Source organism: Oncorhynchus tshawytscha, linkage group LG26 (genome assembly GCF_018296145.1).
Source record: "Oncorhynchus tshawytscha isolate Ot180627B linkage group LG26, Otsh_v2.0, whole genome shotgun sequence".
NCBI classification, from domain to species: domain Eukaryota; kingdom Metazoa; phylum Chordata; class Actinopteri; order Salmoniformes; family Salmonidae; genus Oncorhynchus; species Oncorhynchus tshawytscha.
The window spans coordinates 29,791,521-29,812,873 of record NC_056454.1 but is presented as its reverse complement, the minus strand read 5'-3'; the positions used below and the strand labels follow the sequence as shown (position 1 = coordinate 29,812,873).

General features: G+C 47.2%; 1 protein-coding gene across 8 annotated transcripts in view; it reads right to left on the bottom strand.

Moving 5' to 3' along the window:
* The window catches only part of LOC112225521 (LIM and senescent cell antigen-like-containing domain protein 1), a 72,421-nt gene that overhangs the window by 17,615 nt on the left and 33,453 nt on the right, over positions 1 to 21,353 (bottom strand). For 3 of the 8 annotated variants that reach the window (XM_042306440.1, XM_042306439.1, XM_024389547.2), the window contains exons 1-2: positions 14,466 to 14,922; positions 6,238 to 6,397 (exon numbers count right to left, since the gene is read on the bottom strand). In XM_042306440.1, the coding sequence (XP_042162374.1) occupies positions 6,238 to 6,397; positions 14,466 to 14,668 (363 nt within the window). In that variant the 5' untranslated portion in view covers positions 14,669 to 14,922. Of the gene's footprint in view, positions 1 to 6,237; positions 6,398 to 14,465; positions 14,929 to 21,353 lie in introns of those variants that run through there. The other 5 variants (XM_024389548.2, XM_024389550.2, XM_024389549.2 and 2 more) reach the window with 3 other exon arrangements.

Here is a 21,353-nt window from a genome sequence, read left to right as displayed (position 1 = left end):
AAGGGTCTGATGGTAGAGAGGAGAGAGGGGTCTGATGGTAGAGAGGTCTGATGGTAGAGAGGAGAGAAGGGTCTGATGTGGTAGAGGAGAGAAGGGTCTGATGGTAGAGAGGAGAGAAGGGTCTGATGGTAGAGAGGAGAGATGTTAGGGGAGAAGGGTCTGATGGTAGAGAGGAGAGAAGGGTCTGATGGTAGAGAGGAGAGAAGGGTCTGATGGCAGAGAGGAGAGAAGGGTCTGATGGTGAGGAGAGAGGGGTCTGATGGTAGAGAGGAGAGAGGGGTCTGATTGTAGAGAGGAGAGAAGGGTCTGATGATAGAGAGGAGAGAAGGGTCTGATGGTAGAGAGGAGAGAAGGGTCTGATGGTAGAGAGGAGAGAAGGGTCTGATGGTAGAGAGGAGAGAAGGGTCTGATGGTAGAGAGGAGAGAAGGGTCTGATGGTAGAGAGGAGAGAAGGGTCTGATGGTAGAGAGGAGAAAAGGGTCTGATGGTAGAGAGGAGAGAAGGGTCTGATGGTAGAGAGGAGAGAAGGGTCTGATGGTAGAGAGGAGAGAAGGGTCTGATGGTAGAGAGGAGAGAAGGGTCTGATGGTAGAGAGGAGAGAAGGGTCTGATGGTAGAGAGGGAGAGAGGAGAGAAGGAGCTGATGGTAGAGAGGAGAGAAGGGTCTGATGGTAGAGAGGGAGAGAGGAGAAGAGGGTCTGATGGTAGAGAGGGAGAGAGGAGAGAACGGTCTGATGGTAGAGAGGAGAGAAGGGTCTGATGATAGAGAGGAGAGAAGGGTCTGATGGTAGAGAGGAGAGAAGGGTCTGATGGTAGAGAGGAGAGAAGGGTCTGATGGTAGAGAGGGAGAGAGGAGAGAAGGAGCTGATGGTAGAGAGGAGAGAAGGGTCTGATGGTAGAGAGGAGAGAAGGGTCTGATGATAGAGAGGAGAGAAGGGTCTGATGGTAGAGAGGAGAGAAGGGTCTGATGGTAGAGAGGAGAGAAGGGTCTGATGGTAGAGAGGAGAGAAGGGTCTGATGGTAGAGAGAGAGAGGAGAGAAGGAGCTGATGGTAGAGAGGAGAGAAGGGTCTGATGGTAGAGAGGGAGAGAGGAGAAGAGGGTCTGATGGTAGAGAGGGAGAGAGGAGAGAGAACGGTCTGATGGTAGAGAGGACAGAAGGGTCTGATGGTAGAGAGGACAGAAGGGTCTGATGGTAGAGAGGGAGAGAGGAGAAATGGGTCTGATGGTAGAGAGGGAGAGAGGAGAGAAGGAGCTGATGGTAGAGAGGAGAGAAGGGTCTGATGGTAGAGAGGGAGAGAGGAGAAACAGGTCTGATGGTAGAGAGGACAGAAGGGTCTGATGGTAGAGAGGAGAGAAGGGTCTGATAGTAGAGAGGAGAGAAGGGTCTGATGGTAGAGAGGAGAGCAGGGTCTGATGGTAGAAAGGAGAGAAGGGTCTGATGGTAGAGAGGAGAGCAGGGTCTGATGGTAGAAAGGAGAGAAGGGTCTGATGGTAGAGAGGAGAAAAGGGTCTGATGGTAGAGAGGAGATAAGGGTCTGATGGTAGAGAGGAGAGAAGGGTCTGATGGTAGAGAGGAGAGAAGGGTCTGATGTTTGAGAGGAGAGAATGGTCTGATGGTAGAGAGGGAGAGAGGAGAGAATGGTCTGATGGTAGAGAGGAGAGAAGGGTCTGATGGTAGTGAGGAGAGAGGGGTCTGATGGTAGAGAGGAGAGAGGGGTCTGATTGTAGAGAGGAGAGAAGGGTCTGATGATAGAGAGGAGAGAAGGGTCTGATGGTAGAGAGGAGAGAAGGGTCTGATGGTAGAGAGGAGAGAAGGGTCTGATGGTAGAGAGGAGAGAAGGGTCTGATGGTAGTGAGGAGAGAGGGGTCTGATGGTAGAGAGGAGAGAGGGGTCTGATTGTAGAGAGGAGAGAAGGGTCTGATGATAGAGAGGAGAGAAGGGTCTGATGGTAGAGAGGAGAGAAGGGTCTGATGGTAGAGAGGAGAGAAGGGTCTGATGGTAGAGAGGAGAGAAGGGTCTGATGGTAGAGAGGAGAGAAGGGTCTGATGGTAGAGAGGAGAGAAGGGTCTGATGGTAGAGAGGAGAAAAGGGTCTGATGGTAGAGAGGAGAGAAGGGTCTGATGGTAGAGAGGAGAGAAGGGTCTGATGGTAGAGAGGAGAGAAGGGTCTGATGGTAGAGAGGAGAAAAGGGTCTGATGGTAGAGAGGAGAGAAGGGTCTGATGGTAGAGAGGAGAGAAGGGTCTGATGGTAGAGAGGAGAGAAGGGTCTGATGGTAGAGAGGAGAGAAGGGTCTGATGGTAGAGAGGAGAGAAGGGTCTGATGGTAGAGAGGAGAGAAGGGTCTGATGGTGGAACACACTGAACAAACAATAACATGAAGAGCTATCTATCCAAAATGGAGATGTATGGATAAACCACTTCTCCAACCTTTTCGGACATACAGTGCCTTGCGAAAGTATTCGGCCCCCTTGAACTTTGCGACCTTTTGCCACATTTCAGGCTTCAAACATAAAGATATAAAACTGTATTTTTTTGTGAAGAATCAACAACAAGTGGGACACAATCATGAAGTGGAACGACATTTATTGGATATTTCAAACTTTTTTAACAAATCAAAAACTGAAAAATTGGGCGTGCAAAATTATTCAGCCCCCTTAAGTTAATACTTTGTAGCACCACCTTTGCTGCGATTACAGCTGTAAGTCGCTTGGGGTATGTCTCTATCAGTTTTGCACATCGAGAGACTGACATTTTTTCCCATTCCTCCTTGCAAAACAGCTCGAGCTCAGTGAGGTTGGATGGAGAGCATTTGTGAACAGCAGTTTTCAGTTCTTTCCACAGATTCTCGATTGGATTCAGGTCTGGACTTTGACTTGGCCATTCTAACACCTGGATATGTTTATTTTTGAACCATTCCATTGTAGATTTTGCTTTATGTTTTGGATCATTGTCTTGTTGGAAGACAAATCTCCGTCCCAGTCTCAGGTCTTTTGCAGACTCCATCAGGTTTTCTTCCAGAATGGTCCTGTATTTGGCTCCATCCATCTTCCCATCAATTTTAACCATCTTCCCTGTCCCTGCTGAAGAAAAGCAGGCCCAAACCATGATGCTGCCACCACCATGTTTGACAGTGGGGATGGTGTGTTCAGGGTGATGAGCTGTGTTGCTTTTACGCCAAACATAACATTTTGCATTGTTGCCAAAAAGTTCAATTTTGGTTTCATCTGACCAGAGCACCTTCTTCCACATGTTTGGTGTGTCTCCCAGGTGGCTTGTGGCAAACTTTAAACAACACTTTTTATGGATATCTTTAAGAAATGGCTTTCTTCTTGCCACTCTTCCATAAAGGCCAGATTTGTGCAATATACGACTGATTGTTGTCCTATGGACAGAGTCTCCCACCTCAGCTGTAGATCTCTGCAGTTCATCCAGAGTGATCATGGGCCTCTTGGCTGCATCTCTGATCAGTCTTCTCCTTGTATGAGCTGAAAGTTTAGAGGGACGGCAAGGTCTTGGTAGATTTGCAGTGGTCTGATACTCCTTCCATTTCAATATTATCGCTTGCACAGTGCTCCTTGGGATGTTTAAAGCTTGGGAAATCTTTTTGTATCCAAATCCGGCTTTAAACTTCTTCACAACAGTATCTCTGACCTGCCTGGTGTGTTCCTTGTTCTTCATGATGCTCTCTGCGCTTTTAACGGACCTCTGAGACTATCACAGTGCAGGTGCATTTATACGGAGACTTGATTACACACAGGTGGATTGTATTTATCATCATTAGTCATTTAGGTCAACATTGGATCATTCAGAGATCCTCACTGAACTTCTGGAGAGAGTTTGCTGCACTGAAAGTAAAGGGGCTGAATAATTTTGCACGCCCAATTTTTCAGTTTTGGATTTGTTAAAAAAGTTTGAAATATCCAATAAATGTCGTTCCACTTCATGATTGTGTCCCACTTGTTGTTGATTCTTCACAAAAAAATACAGTTTTATATCTTTATGTTTGAAGCCTGAAATGTGGCAAAAGGTCGCAAAGTTCAAGGGGGCCGAATACTTTCGCAAGGCACTGTATATCACAGAACCAAGAGCAAAAACATATACATGATAATTTACCAAACTTAGAATCAGCTATTAAAGAATACCATAACCCACAATATTCTCCAATTACATTGGAGGACAAAATACAAACCCTCCAACCCAAAAAGGCATGTGGTGTTGATGATATGCTCAATGAAATGATAAAATATACAGACCACAAATTCAAATGGGCTATTCTTAATCTCTTCAGCTTTATCCTCAGCTCTGACATATTCCCTAATATTTGGAACCAAGGCCAGATCACCCCATCCACAACAGTGGAGACAAATTTGACCCCAATAAGTACCTTGGAATATGCATCAGCAGCAATCTCAGAAATTTCCTCTGCAGTATCATCAACAGTAGACGCCAACATTTTCTCAGTGAAAACAATGTCCTGAGCAAATGTCAAATTGGCTTCTTAGCAAAATAACGTTAGACAGACCACGTATATACCCTGCACACCCTTATTGACAAACAAAACAAAAGCAACATTTTCTCATGCTTTGTTGATTTAAAAAAAAGATCTAGATTCAATTTGTAGCTAAGACCACGAATACACATTCTATTTCGACACAGTTGCCCTTGTCACAGCTGTCGAAAGAACTGGACCAAGGTGCAGCGTGTTGAGCGTACATATTCCTTTTTATTTAGGATGATGACGCCATCAAAAACAATAATCAATACAGCCAAAACCGTGACGCTTAAGGCTATTGTGCCAACAAACAAAGACAACTTCCCACACAGAAAGGAGGAAAAAGGGCTACCTAAGTATGGTTCCCAATCAGAGACAACGATAGACAGCTGTCCCTGATTGAGAACCATACCCGGCCAAAACATAGAAACACAAAATCATAGAAAACTAAACCTAGAATGCCCACCCCAAATCACACCCTAACTAAACCAAATAGAGACATTAAAAGGCTCTCTAAGGTCAGAGCGTGACAGCCCTGGAGCACACAAAGAACTACACCTACCTCGGCCTAAACATCAACACCACAGGTAACTTCCACAAGGCTGTGAATGATCTAAGAGACAAGGCAAGAAGGGCCTTCTATGCCATCAAAAGGAACATAAAACTCAACATCCCAATTAGGGTCAGGCTAAAAATACTTAAATCAGTTATCAAACCCATTGCCTTCTATGGTGGTGAGGTCTAGGGTTCAATCACCAACCAAGAATTCACCAATTGCAATACCCCAATCAAAGCAAAACCCCAAACAATGCATGCAGAGCAGAATTAGGACTATACCCACTAGTTATCAAAATCCAGAAAAGAGCTGTTAAATTCCATATCCACCTAAAAGGAAGGGATGCCCACACATACCACCACAAACACAAACAGACCCCACAGAGCCCAAGGACAGAAACCCATTTAGACCCAACCAATTTGTTAGAAAACAAAAAGATAACTATTTGGCATGCTGGAAAGAATCAACCAAAAACAGAGCAAATTGGAATGCTATCTGGCCCTAAACAGAGAGTACATACCTGACCACTGTGACTGACCCTACATTTAAAAAATCCTTGACTATGTACAGACTCATGTGCTACTGAGAGAGGCTGCCACAGGCAGACCTGGCTCTCGAGAGGATCGGCTATGTGCCCACTGCCCACAAAATGAGGTGGAAACTGAGCTACACTTCCTAACCTCCTGCCAAATGTATGACCATATTAGAGACACATTTTCAACAGCTCACACAGACCAAGAAAGAATTGGAAAACAAATCAACATTGATAAACTCCCATATCTGATAGGTGAAATACTGCAGTGCGCAGTCAGAGCAACAAAATGTGTGGCCCGTTGTCATGAGAAAAGGGCAACCAGTGGAGCACAGACAACATTGTAAATACAACCTATATTTATCGGTTTATTTATCTTCCCTCTTATACTTCAACTACTTGCCCATTGTTACAACACTGTACATAGACAATAATATAACATTTGAAATGTCTATATTATTTAAAAACTTTTGTGAGTGAAGTGTTTACTAATATTTGTATTGTTTATTTCCCTTTTGTTTGTTGTCTATTCCATTTGCTTTGGCAATGTAAACATATGTTTCCCATGCCAATAAAGCCCTTTGAATTGAATTGGTAGAGCGGGAGAGAGGAGAGCATGTGTGATGGTAAGAGGGGAACAGTAAGTGAACGTCACCTCATAGAAGAGACCCTCAGGGAATTGTTGGAAGCACTGAGCACAAACAAAGCATCCCTCATGGTACAGCTCCCCGTTGCTGTTGACGATCTTCTCCGCCGGGGCAAAGCCACTCTTACAGCGCTCACAAATCGCATTGGCCAGGGCACTGGCCATGTTGCTGAGAGGGGAGAGAGAGGGAGAGAGAGGAGAGAGAGGAGAGAGAGGAGAGAGAGGAGAGAGAGAGGAGAGAGAGAGAGAGGAGAGAGAGGAGAGAGAGGAGAGAGAGAGGGAGAGAGAGGAGAGAGAGAGGAGAGAGAGGAGAGGAGAGAGAGAGGAGAGAGAGAGGGGAGAGAGGGGAGAGAGAGAGGAGAGAGAGAGGGGAGAGAGAGGAGAGAGAGAGGGGAGAGAGAGGAGAGAGAGAGGAGAGAGAGAGAGAGGGGGAGAGAGAGGAGAGAAGGAAGACGAGAGTTTACATTCAGTCTTATTTTAATTTTTTTAAACAAGGGAAAGAACCGGTCATAGAGTGAGTAACGTCACAATGAACACAGTGTAGAACCCTATTGGCAAGCCACACCACGGCTGAAGCACATTCATCCCCCAACGCAGAGAAGTAATAGTGTCTCTCTTTACACAACACATCCAGCTGGAGGTTGTATTCAGGGTTTGGAGATCAGGGTGGGTAAATGAGTGAAGAGAGCTGACACATTCCCTCATACACATACAGGCACGTACACACACAAGGATTCTCAGACCAGCTCCCACTAAAACCTTCTAGTGTGGGCTTTGGTCCAACCCGGCCTATCATAGCTACAGACAGAATCTGGGAAATCTAAATGTTTTGTTTTCATGGGAGAAGCACTATCCCATCTGTCCTGGTTTAACACATATTGACTGACATACTAACATACTAATTGTGTGCCGCCCTATGGGAATCCCGATCACGGCCGGTTGTGATATAGTCCGGGATCGAACCTGGGTCTGTAGTGACGCCTCAAGCACCTTAGACCGCTGCGTTACTCAGGATCCCTTAATATACAGGGGGTACCGGTACCGAGCCAATGTGCGGGGGTACAGGTTAGTCAAGGTAATTTGTACATGTAGGTAGGGGTAAAGTGACTTTGCATAAATAATAAACAGTGAGCAGGGTGAAAACAAAGGCGGGGGTTCAGCATCAATGCAAATAGCATTTGATTAATTGTTCACCAGCCTGTTAAGGAGCCTTTTGGACCTAGACTTGGTGCTCCGGTACCGCTTGTCGTGCGGTAGCAGAGAGAACAGTCTATGAATGGCAGTAATAAAGCCTCCCAGAAAATATAACAAACTATCGGCCTATATCGAATCTTCCATTCCTCTCAAAAGGCTGTCACTGCCTTCCTGAAGACAAACAATGTATACGAAGTGCTTCCGTCTGGTTTTAGACCCCATCATAGCACTGAGACTGCACTTGTGAAGGTGGTAAATTACCTTTTATTGGCATCAGACCGAGGCTCTGCATCTGTCCTCGTGCTCCTAGACCTTAGTGCTGCTTTTGATACCATCGATCCCCACATTCTTTTGGAGAGATTGGAAACCCAAATTGGTCTACACGAACAAGTTCTGGCCTGGTTTAGATCTTATCTGTCGGAAAGATATCAGTTTGTCTCTGTGAATGGTATGTCCTCTGACAAATCAACCACTATTGTTTTCACTATATATTTTACCTCTTGTGGATGTCATTCGAAAACATAATGTTAACTTTCACTGCTATGCGGATGACACACAGCTGTACATTTCAATGAAACATGGTGAAGCCCCAAAATTGCCATCGCAAGAAGTCTGTGTTTCAGACATAAGGAAGTGGATGGCTGCAAACTTTCTACTTTTAAATTCGGACAAAACAGAGATGCTTGTTCTAGGTCCCAAGAAACAAAGAGATCTTCTGTTGAATCTAACAATTCATCTTAGTGGTTGTACAGTCGTCTCAAATAAAACTGTGAAGGACCTCGGCGTTACTCTGGACCCTGATCTCTCTTTTACGAACATATCAAGACTGTTTCAAGGACAGCTTTTTTCCATCTACGTAACATTGCAAAAATCAGAAACTTTCTGTCCAGAAAAATGTATCCATGCTTTTGTTACTTCTAGGTTAGACTACTGCAATGCTCTACTTTCCGGCTACCAGATAAAGCACTAAATAAACTTCAGTTAGTGCTAAATACGGCGGCTAGAATCCTGACTAGAACCCAAAAAATTGATCATATTACTCCAGTGCTAGCCTCCCTACACTGGCTTCCTGTTAAGGCAAGGGCTGATTTCAAGGTTTTACTGCTAATCTACAATGTATCACATGGGCTTGCTCCTACCTATCTCTCTGATTTGGTCCTGCCGTACATACCTACACGTACGCTACGGTCACAAGACGCAGGCCTCCTAATTGTCCTTAGAATTTCTAAGCAAAATGCTGGAGGCAGGGCTTTCTCCTATAGAGCTCCATTTTTATGGAATGGTCTGCCTACCCATGTGAGAGACGCAGACTCGGTCTCAACCTTTAAGTCTTTACTGAAGACTCATCTCTTCAGTGGGTCATAGGATTGAGTGTAGTCTGGCCCAGGAGTGTGAAGGTGAACAGAAAGGCTCTGGAGCAACGAACCACCCTGCTGTCTCTGCCTGGCCGGTACCCCTCTTTCCACTGGGATTCTCTGCCTATAACCCTATTACAGGGGCTGAGTCACTGGCTTACTGGTGCTCTTTCATGCCGTCCCTAGGAGGGGTGCATCACTTGAGTGGGTTGAGTCACTGATGTGATCTTCCTGTCTGGGTTGGCGCCCCCCCTTGGGTTGTGCCGTGGCGGAGATCTTTGACATGCTTTTTCAACACTCTAGAGACAGCAGGAGTGGTAGAGATACTCTCAATGATCGGCTATGAAATGCCAACCGACATTTACTCCTGAGGTGCTGACTTGCTGCACTCTTGACAACTACTGTGATTATTATTATTTGACCAATTTATGAACATCTTGGCCATGTTCTGTTATAATCTCCACCCGGCACAGCCAGAAGAGGACTGGCCACCCCTCATAGCCTGGTTACTCTCTAGGTTTCTTCCTAGGTTATGGCCTTTCTAGGGAGTTTTTCCTAGCCACTGTGCTTCTACACCTGCATTGCTTGCTGTTTGGGGTTTTAGGCTGGGTTTCTGTACAGCACTTTGAGATATCAGCTGATGTACGAAGGGCTATATAAATACATTTGATTTGATGACTTGGGTGACTGGATTCTTTTACAATTTTTGGGGCCTTCCTCTGACACTGCCTTTTATATAGGTCCTGGACGGCAGGAAGCTTGGCCCCAGTGATGTACTGGGCTGTATGCACTACCCCTGTAGCGCCTTACGGCAGGAAGCTTGGCCCCAGTGATGTACTGGGCTGTATGCACTACCCTCTGTAGCGCCTTACGGCAGGAAGCTTGGCCCCAGTGATGTACTGGGCTGTATGCACTACCCTCTGTAGCGCCTTACGGCAGGATGCTGAGTAGTTACCATACCAGATGATGATGCAACCGGTCAGGGTGTTCTCGATGGTGCAGCTGTAGAACTTTGAGGATCTGGAGACCCATGCAAAATCTTTTCAGTCTCCTGAGGGGGAAAAGGAGTTGTTGTGCGCTTTTCATGACTGTCTTGGTGTGTTTGGACCAGGATAGTTTGTTGGAAATGCGGACCCCAAGGAACTTGACACTCTGAACCCACTCCACTACAGCCACGCCGATGAGAATGGGGAGTGTTCGGCTCTCCTTTTCCTGTAGTCCACGATCATCTCCTGTGTCTTGCTCACGTTGAGGGAGAGGTTGTTGTCCTGGCACCACACTGCCAGATCTCTGACCTCCTCCCTATAGGCTGTCTCATAGTTGTTGGTGATCAGGCCTACCCCGTTGTGGCCACGCAGTCATGGGTGAACAGGGTGTACAAGAGAGGACTAAGCACACATCCTTGAGGGGCCCCCGTGTAGAAGATCAGTGTGGCGGATGTGTTGTTACCTACTCTTACCACCTTGATGTGAGCCATGACCAGCCTTTCAAAGCACTTCATTGCTACCGATGTAAGTGCTACGGGCGGTAGTCATTTAGGCAAGTTACCTTCGCATTCTTGGGCACAGGGACTATGGTGGTCTGCTTGAAACATGTAGGTACTACAGACTCATTCAGGGAGAGGTTGAAAATATCAGTGAAGAAACTTGCCAGTTGGTTAGCGCATGCTCTGTGTACATGTCCTGGTAATCCGCCTACCCCCGCGACCTTGTGAATGTTGACTTGTTAAAATGTCTTGCTCACATCGGCTACGGAGAGCGTGATCACACAGTCGTCCGGAACAGCTGATGCTCGCGTCACTGGGCAGCTCGTGGCTGGGTTTCCCTTTGTAGTCCGTAATAGTTTGCAAGCCCTGCCACATCCGACGAGCGTCAGAGCAGGTGTAGTAGGATTCAATCTTAGTCCTGTATTGACACTTTGTCTGATTGATGGTTCGTCTGAGGGCATAGCGGGATTATTTATAAGCGTCCGGATTAGAGTCCTGCTCCTTGAAAGCGGCAGCTCTAGCCTCGTCTCCCCTTATGAACCTGGTGTTCCTGAACCAGGAACATCAGGTTCAAAAGCGGTTTAAATGACAACTTGCAGCCATAGTGAAGGGTATGTGAGAGACACTTTGTGTGTACAGTATGTGTGTGCAAGGAGGAGAGGAGAGAAAATTAGTTCAAATAAGGGCATCTCTCGATCGAATCTCAGAGCTACAGGGAGGACTGCTACTCCCTGTCCCACACAAACTCAAGCCCACATTCATGTCAATGGATACCAATGTTTTTTTCAGTGACAGTAAGGGAGCGGTCTCTCCAAACAGTGTGTTGTTTATTAGTCAGACCTGATGTAATGAAGAGGGAGAAAAAGAGGGAGGAGGTGGAGAAGGGAGGGAAACGGGCTGCTTTTTTCAAAGGTCAGAATTCCAATGTGTGCACAGGAGACAAACACGCACGCACGCTCGCACACACACACACACACATACACCTCTCCCTCTCAGATAGATAAACAGAAGAATGGGGGAAAGGGTGAGGTGTCTATCTACTGTAACCCTCCTCCCTCTCTCATCATACAGCCTTGTAGCTGTACATCCTAGAGCAGGATCCACACTACAGACCACCAACGAACTATCATGGTCCAAACACACCAAAACAGTCATGAAGAGGGCACGACAACACCTTTTCTCCCTCAGGAGACTGAAAAGATTTGGCACGGGTCCCCAGATCCTCAAAAAGTTCTACAACTACACCATCAAGAGCATCCTGACCAGTTGCATCACTGGGGCCAAGCTTCCGGCCATCCAGGACCTTTATACTAGGCAGTGTCAGAGGAAAGCCCCAAAAGATGTCAAAGACTCCAGTCACCCAAGTCATAAACTGTTCTCTCTGCTACCTCACGGCAAGTGGTACCAGAGCACCACGTCTAGGACCAAAAGGCTCCTTAACAGCTTCTACCCCCAAGCCATAAGACTGCTGAACAATTAATCAAATGGCTCCCAGGACTATTTACATTGACCCCCCTCTCTCTTTTACACTGCTGCTACTCACTGTTTATTACCTATACATAGTCACTTTACAAATGACCTCATCTAACCTGTACCCCTACACATTGACTCGGTACCGGTACCCCCTGTATATAGCCTCATTATTGTTATGTAATTTTCTTGGGTTACATTTAGATTTGATTTTTAAAAACTTTAGTTTATATAGTAAATATTTTGTTTTTACACTGCTGCTACTCGCTGTTTATTATCTATGCATAGTCACTTTACCCCTACCTACAAATTACCTCGCACATTGACTCGGTATCAGTACCTCCTGTAAATAGCCTCGTTATTGTTATTTTATCGTGTTACTTTTTATAATTTTTTACTTTAGTTTATTTGGTAAATATTTTCTTAACTTTTTCTTGAACTGCATTGTTTGTTAGGGGATTGTAAAGTAAGCATTTCCCGGTCAGGTCTATACCTGTTGTATTCGGCGTATGTGACAAATAAAGTTTGATTTGATCTGATTTACAGTAACTCACTACATTCCAGAGCACATAGAACGTATTGGCACAAGATGTGGAATCAATGCAGAGGTTCCATCAAGATATTCTACAGCTATCATCACACTGTCTGATATAATGTATGAACATATAGGGGCCATATTGTCAGGGCCCTGGAGTGACATCAGACAAAAGGAAGAATTCAGAAGCCCTTTTCTGGCTCTGCTAGTAGGAAATGACACAAGCCTCAAGCATTTCCCCCCAGAGACAGGAAGACAGAAAGACTATGAAGGAGGTGCTGAGCTGGTTGGTAAATACTTCATGATCAGTGTTGGGGAGTAGTTAACTACATGTAGTTCAACTAGTAATTTAATTACATTTTGATGTAGCTTGGTGGTAGTTGAACTATATTCAAATCTTGGTAGTGTTTTCCGTAGTTAATTACTTTTTTTTATCATGTAGTGGTGTAGCTAACTACTGGAACTACATACTACTTTTAATAAAATATGGGTGAAGTAGGCAAGAACTATTTTTTGACATCAAACCTGCACAATTCACACTTGAAACCGTTTTTGTGTTTAATAGGCAAAATTACACATCTGACTCCAGAGTGATCTGTTTTTGCAATTTGTAGTCTATGACATTTCAGATTTAGATATGACTTTTTTTTCACAAAGTAGTTTGGATGTAGTGAACTTCATTTGAAAGTAGCTTTTTTCAGTAAACAATTTTTTTGTTAAGGGTAGCTTTAGTGTTGCTTAACTTCTTCCAGTGTGAGGTGATTGGTTGTTTCCCCCAACACTGTTCATAATACTAACTTAGTGAGTTTGTTTCACAGGGAAAGAGAGAGGGAGGGAGAGACAGAGAGAGGGAGGGAGAGGCAGAGAGAGGGAGAGAGAGGCAGAGAGACAGAGAGGGAGGGAGAGAGAGAGAGAGAGGGGAGAGAGAGGGAGAGAGAGAGGGAGTGAGAGAGGGAGGGAGAGACAGAGAGGGAGGGAGAGACAGAGAGATGGAGGGAGAGACAGAGAGAGGGAGGGAGAGAGAGAGGGTGGGAGGGACAGAGAAGGAGGGAGGGAGAGACAGAGAGGGGAGGGAGGGAGAGGGAGGGAGGGAGAGACAGATGTATCATCAAGTTGCACAGGGTTTTGAACTTCTGACCCTCCCTGTGTTGTCTCTAGTGCTTATGTCTATAAAAGGACCAGGTTGTCATCACATATCTGAGCGACTGACAGAAGTTAGGGCTTCTGCTTTATTTACCTACTGGAGTGTTAGTTCTGCCCCAAGGGTTGAAAGAAACTGTATGGTCTGTGCTAGAGTACCTGAGGCATCTAAGGATCGGACTTAACCTCTCTGAATAAGTCAAAGTCTCAAACTGTGTGACTCTCCTTATTGCCTTGCTAATGATTAGCATTCCAGACATTTTCCTTGAGACTGGAGACTTCAAATGTGACATATTTTCAGTGACTATACTTATAATGCTGATAACATTACCCCCAATGACCCCCATAATATGAGTAACATTCATTCTAACTATCCACAGGGCCACAACATAAGCTCACATATATTTAGCCTGCCCTCATCCCATAGATCCCTTCATGGCACAGAGTTCTCATGCCTGCCAGCATATTTCACTTTGCATAATACACTTCCCCCACACTAAAATAGTCCAGGGTCTCTGAGCCACTGTCTACTACCACACCATGACAGCATGCACTGTAGCAGAAAACAGCCAATAGTCTATTCATGTCAAATAACTCTATAGTTATTCAGATCATCATCATTCAGATCATCAAATTGTTCCTATTCATCAAACTGTTCCTAATACCAGAATTGTTCCCAATAATCAAACTGTTTCCAATGCCAGAATTCTTCAAATTCTTCACATTTCCAATAAGCATTTATCAATCAATCAAATGTATTTATAAAGCCCTTTTTAGATCAGCAGATATCACAAAGTGCTGTACAGAAACCCAGCCTAAAACCCCAAACAGCAAGCAATGCAAACAAAGGTCAACCACAGTCAAATGTGAAAACTCTAAACCCTTAATTAACTGAGTGGGTTTAATCCCCCAAATAATGTACACTACTCAGAAGTTATACAGATCTTTATGCCATGGATCACACAGGTGATTTCAGAGATCCACACCAACGATCCACTCAATCCTGTCACACACACCTTCTCCCCCAATGTGTGTGTATCATGGCTCCCGGACTTACAAGCGTGCATAGAAGTCACAGAACTCCTTGTAGACTTTGACATCGCTGTGTCTCCTCTGAGACTTGGAGACGGGCAGCTCTGCCTCCCCACCGTTGGCATGACGATGACCGTTGAACTCCGCAGGGTGTGGTTCAGGGTCCTGGGCCTCCCCATTCTCCAGGATGCTGGGGGGCTGTGGCTGACTTTGAACCTGTACCTCCATAGGACACGACTCGGTAGTCCAAATACTAGTTAGTATAAGCTCCCAGTCCAACACACCCTTCCCCGGCTCTATCCAAATACAGGCTCTTTCCCAAACACTCAGTCCTAGAACAGTCCAATCCAAAAAGTAGGAGTAGTCTAGAAAGAGATGGCCTGAGCAGCACTGAGACAGAGAAGATGACTGTCTGACTGCCCTGACTTCACACAGATCCCTGATTTACCTCCCTCCCTCTCTCTCTCTTTTTATCTCCCTTGCTCATACTCTCTCCTTCCATTTCACCCTCCCTCTCTCTCTCTTTTTATCTCCCTTGCTCATACTCTCTCGTTCCATTTCACCCTCCCTCTCTCTCTTTTTATCTCCCTTGCTCATACTCTCGTTCCATTTCACCCTCCCTCTCTCTCTCTTTTTATCTCCCTTGCTCATACTCTCTCGTTCCATTTCACCCTCCCTCTCTCTCTCTTTTTATCTCCCTTGCTCATACTCTCTCGTTCCATTTCACCCTCCCTCTCTCTCTCTTTTTATCTCCCTTGCTCATACTCTCTCGTTCCTATTCACCCTCCCTCAACTCTCTCTTTCACATGCAGGTTGGCATTTAGGGTAATGAATTTTGCCCTGGAGGCAGCTCTGCAGAGTGGTCACTAGCTAGCCCAGCCACAAATACATAAAATCACATTTTAAACCTAACCTTAACCACAATGCTAACCCTAATGCCTAACCCTAACCTTCAATTAAGGACAAAAAGGTCATTTTTGTAATATTATACATTTTGACTTTGCAACTGGCCCATCTAACGGACAGAGGTTACTGTGCCACTGGACACACACACACACCAGTGGGGGCTGCTGAGGGGAGGACGGCTCATAATAATGTCTGGAATGGAGTCAATGGAATGGTATTAACCACATGGAAACCACATCTTTAATGTGATTGATACCACTCCATTGACTCCATTCCAGCCATTATTATGAGCCGTCCTCCCCTCAGCAGCCCCCACTGACACACACTTCTACATTATCACTCATGGAGATATGTTGTGATTTCTCACTTCCAGGAGAGAAACAGATGGTTTGGCTAAAGTCATAGCTCTGTGTGTGTGTGTGTGTGTGTGTGTGTGTGTGTGTGTGTGTGTGTGTTCGCGCGCTCAGGGAGATCCACCACATGGATCCGAGTCAGAAACAGGCTGAGTTGAGCAACTCAGTGTTTTGCTCAAGGGAGATTAAGGAGAGAAACATGCACTCTGCAATATGAAAACATAAATATTTTTTTTAACCAGGCAAGTGAGTTAAGAACAAATTCTTATTTTCAATGACAGCCTAGGAACAGTGGGTTAACTGCCTTGTTTAGGGGCAGAACCACAGATTTTTACCTTGTCAGCTCAGGGATTCAATCTTGCAACCTTCCGGTTACTAGTCCAACACTCTAACCACTAGGCTACCTGCCGCCCCATATAAAAGTAATCTCATCCATATTATGCCATTTTTAATTTACTGAATAAACACTTCACAAACATTTACAAATCAAAGTGACTGATAGTTGTTTATGTGGCTAAACTCATCCCACCAGGGGAGCAACTGTCACTGGGGAAGGGGTTCCCCCCCCACATTCAGAAATTTCATTTTTGTCCCCTTCAGTTTTATCATTGGAATGTGATACAAAACAAGGCAACGGTGTGCTTTAGGACCATGCAGATGCCAGAGGCCAGGAGCATAAATCTACAGGAGATGTTCAAATAACGCTGATTCAGTGGGAACATATTCATCTTCTGTAAGAAAAACTATTTATCCAGAAGAAAACCTATTCTGTCCAATTATTTTAAAGGTAGGGTAGTGTTCCCGCTCCAAATCTCAATGCTGTGTGGCAGCCTGTGTGTCTCTCTAGAGAGGAGTACTGTGGACATGTGTGTCTCTCCACAGAGTCTCTACCAGAGACTATAAACCAGGAGTGCACAGGCATTCCTCTCTCTGCTATTCCAGCCTGTTTCCATCATTCCACAAATAGATGCCCAGGAAAGTATCATGTCCAAAATAGGCGCTGGCAGCTGACGCCAGCCCCCGTGTGTGTGTGTGTGTGTGTGTGTGTATGGGGGGCAGCTTTTCCCTCCTTCCTGTCCCTGGTGTGTGTCCTACTGCTAGGTGCACATTCACATATTACTCTGATTAAAACTACTAGGAGAAAGAAGGCCTCACAGGAAAACAAATCCCTAAAACAGACTGTGAGACACTGGTGTTAACTGACAGGACAATGGGACGGAAGGCGGACCAAAACAGGAAACACTCTGAGCTGCTTTCCTAATTACAGCATAATGATTATACTGAGGAGAGGAGGAGCATTTCCATGTGGTCATGTCTCTGTTCATGTGGTCATGTCTCTGTTCATGTGGCTTCCTCTCCTGCAGGTTAAATCCAGGGTTAGCCCCAACAACATGCAGACAAAGGAGGCTCCAGTAAAAAGGACTCAGGACAGGGCCAACAACAGAGAGAACCCCTGCCCCCTGGGGTCTGAACTACAGAGAGAAACCCTGCCCCCTGGGGGTCTGAAGTACAGAGAGAAACCCTGCCCCCTGGGGGTCTGAACTACAGAGAGAAACCCTGCCCCTTGGGGGTCTGAAGTACAGAGAGAAACCCTGCCCCCTGGGGTCTGAACTACAGAGAGAAACCCTGCCCCTTGGGGGTCTGAAGTACAGAGAGAAACCCTGCCCCCTGGGGGTCTGAACTACAGAGAGAAACCCTGCCCCCTGGGGGTCTGAACTACAGAGAGAAACCCTGCCCCTGGGGGTCTGAAGTACAGAGAGAAACCCTGCCCCCTGGGGGTCTGAACTACAGAGAGAAACCCTGCCCCTTGGGGGTCTGAAGTACAGAGAGAAACCCTGCCCCCTGGGGTCTGAAGTACAGAGAGAAACCCTGCCCCGTGGGGGTCTGAAGTACAGAGAGAAACCCTGCCCCCTGGGGGTCTGAAGTACAGAGAGAAACCCTGCCCCTGGGGGTCTGAAGTACAGAGAGAAACCCTGCCCCCTGGGGTCTAAACTACAGAGAGAAACCCTGCCCCTGGGGGTCTGAAGTACAGAGAGAAACCCTGCCCCCTGGGGTCTGAACTACAGAGAGAAACCCTGCCCCCTGGGGGTCTGAACTACAGAGAGAAACCCTGCCCCCTGGGGGTCTGAAGTACAGAGAGAAACCCTGCCCCCTGGGGTCTGGAGTACAGAGAGAAACCCTGCCCCTTGGGGGTCTGAAGTACAGAGAGAAACCCTGCCCCCTGGGGTCTGAAGTACAGAGAGACCCCTGCCCCCTGGGGGTCTGAAGTACAGAGAGAAACCCTGCCCCCTGGGGGCCCTGGAGTACAGAGAGAAACCCTGCCCCCTGGGGGTCTGCAGTACAGAGAGAAACCCTGCCCCTGGGGTCTGAAGTACAGAGAGAAACCCTGCCCCCTGGGGTCTAAACTACAGAGAGAAACCCTGCCCCTGGGGGTCTGAAGTACAGAGAGAAACCCTGCCCCCTGGGGTCTGAACTACAGAGAGAAACCCTGCCCCTGGGGTCTGAACTACAGAGAGAAACCCTGCCCCCTGGGGTCTGAAGTACAGAGAGAAACCCTGCCCCCTGGGGTCTGGAGTACAGAGAGAAACCCTGCCCCCTGGGGTCTGAACTACAGAGAGAAACCCTGCCCCCTGGGGGTCTGAAGTACAGAGAGAAACCCTGCCCCTTGGGGGTCTGAAGTACAGAGAGAAACCCTGCCCCCTGGGGGTCTGAAGTACAGAGAGAAACCCTGCCCCCTGGGGGTCTGAAGTACAGAGAGAAACCCTGCCCCTTGGGGGTCTGAAGTACAGAGAGAAACCCTGCCCCTTGGGGTCTGAAGTACAGAGAGAAACCCTGCCCCCTGGGGGTCTGAAGTACAGAGAGAACCCCTGCCCCCTGGGGTCTGAAGTACAGAGAGAAACCCTGCCCCTTGGGGGTCTGAAGTACAGAGAGAAACCCTGCCCCCTGGGGTCTGAAGTACAGAGAGAACCCCTGCCCCCTGGGGGTCTGAAGTACAGAGAGAAACCCTGCCCCCTGGGGGCCTGCAGTACAGAGAGAAACCCTGCCCCTGGGGTCTGAACTACAGAGAGAAACCCTGCCCCCTGGGTTCTGAAGTACAGAGAGAAACCCTGCCCCTTGGGGTCTGAAGTACAGAGAGAAACCCTGCCCCCTGGGGGTCTGAAGTACAGAGAGAAACCCTGCCCCCTGGGGTCTGAACTACAGAGAGAAACCCTGCCCCCTGGGTTCTGAAGTACAGAGAGAAACCCTGCCCCCTGGGGGTCTGAAGTACAGAGAGAAACCCTGCCCCCTGGGGGTCTGAACTACAGAGAGAAACCCTGCCCCCTGGGGTCTGCAGTACAGAGAGAAACCCTGCCCCCTGGGGGTCTGAAGTCCAGAGAGAAACCCTGCCCCCTGGGGGTCTGAAGTACAGAGAGAAACCCTGCCCCCTGGGGGTCTGAAGTACAGAGAGAAACCCTGCCCCCTGGGGTCTGCAGTACAGAGAGAAACCCTGCCCCCTGGGGGTCTGCAGTACAGAGAGAAACCCTGCCCCCTGGGGGTCTGCAGTACAGAGACAAACCCTTCCCCCTGGGGTCTGCAGTACAGAGAGAAACCCTGCCCCCTGGGGGTCTGAAGTACAGAGAGAAACCCTGCCCCCTGGGGGTCTGCAGTACAGAGAGAAACCCTGCCCCCTGGGGGTCTGAACTACAGAGAGAAACCCTGCCCCCTGGGGGTCTGCAGTACAGAGAGAAACCCTGCCCCCTGGGGGTCTGAACTACAGAGAGAAACCCTGCCCCTGGGGGTCTGCAGTACAGAGAGAAACCCTGCCCCCTGGGGGTCTGAACTACAGAGAGAAACCCTGCCCCCTGGGGTCTGCAGTACAGAGAGAAACCCTGCCCCCTGGGGGTCTGAACTACAGAGAGAAACCCTGCCCCCTGGGGGTCTGCAGTACAGAGAGAAACCCTGCCCCTTGGGGGTCTGAAGTACAGAGAGAAACCCTGCCCCTGGGGGTCTGAACTACAGAGAGAAACCCTGCCCCCTGGGGGCCTGGAGTACAGAGAGAAACCCTGCCCCCTGGGGGTCTGCAGTACAGAGAGAAACCCTGCCCCCTGGGGGTCTGAACTACAGAGAGAAACCCTGCCCCCTGGGGGTCTGAACTACAGAGAGAAACCCTATCCCCTGGGGGTCTGAAGTACACATAGAGGTGACAGGAAACATTCCAGGAGGCAGGAGTTTAGACTGCACTAAGAGAAAAATGAGGTGTTATGATGATGATGATGATGACAAAAAGCAGCTTTAGATGGATTCGACATCCATACAGAGATAATAAAAACATCTGATAATGCCAAAGGAAGACTTTGCTGTGTCCGAAGAGAGACAAAATGATCTTTGAGCCAGTATAAAGGTTTCTCCCCTGGGCTATATCCAACTCTGTCTGTGGATACATGATAGGATGAATATAACTGTTTAGACAGATGCTTAGCTATGCCTATTGGGAGGGTAAGCCATTACAAACAGTCACTTTGGGGTTAGTTTGTCTAGTGCATGTTCTAGAGTAAATACATAGACTGCCAAGACCTGTATTACAACACACAATAACACACTACAAACTGCAACAACACACACAGCACTAGATTAGCTACTGACAGATGTGTTGTCAGAGTAACAGGCATGGTAATACAAAGTCAAATGGAATAGCAGTATAAATCACTATGGCGATGGTACAATATTTCCTGTTGGTGAGAAAGTGGTGCAACAGCACAGCTGCAAGGTGTCATTGCTCAACCAGAATACTCCACGCCTTCGTCAGGGCCCAGAGGCAGGGTTATGCAATATCCTTCCACACTCTTCCAGGCAACGCCAGGCCAGACCGTCTCAAACTAACCTAACCACAGGCTCAAAAATTATCTCCCCAGGCCTCCTATACCTTCCAAATCTTTGCCCAGGGCCTCAGGTCATCCTGGCTAACCCTGGCTCCCCAAGAATCTTCCAAGCTTCCAGGCTAAGTATTTCTAAAAACCAGTCATTGTTTAGTTGTGATAGCCATCTAACAGTCCAACACCACAGTAGCTGTGCATTTGCCCTCCCAGAGGGTGAGGAATGAGTTCTGACAAGTATTTTTCCTGGATAATGCTGAGGCGGTTATGGTTTCAGCAAGGGCTAGGTACACAGATCAGACTGGACCTACTGGCTAAGGCTGCTAGGCTGCTAGCACTAAGGAGAATGCTAACCAAACAAACCCCTTCTCTTGCTGTACTGGGTCAACAGTAGCCATGGTAATGGAGAAATATAAGGGCTGTGTTAGCACAACAACTAGAGGAAAACCTGTGGCTGTGCACCTCAAACCAAATGCTCAGAAAAGTGGAAGAAAGAATACTCTAGGTGTTCTATGTAGACATGTTAATTCCCTTTGTGCTAAGGGGACTGTATCTCAAACATTAGCAGATAATTCCTCCCTGTTTTCCCATTGTTCCCAACATCCCTAAAACCTCTGCCCTGCCCTTCTGCCCTACTGGCATGACTCCACTGTTCCATTTCCTGCTGAGGGCAGAGTGAGAGGAGGAGGAGAGGGTTTGGGAGTATGTGTGACAACCTGGGAAGCAAGCTGTGTGGTCATGAGTCATGTTGTCATGTGAAGGTCACATCACATGGCAGGGACACACCACTACAACCAAAGA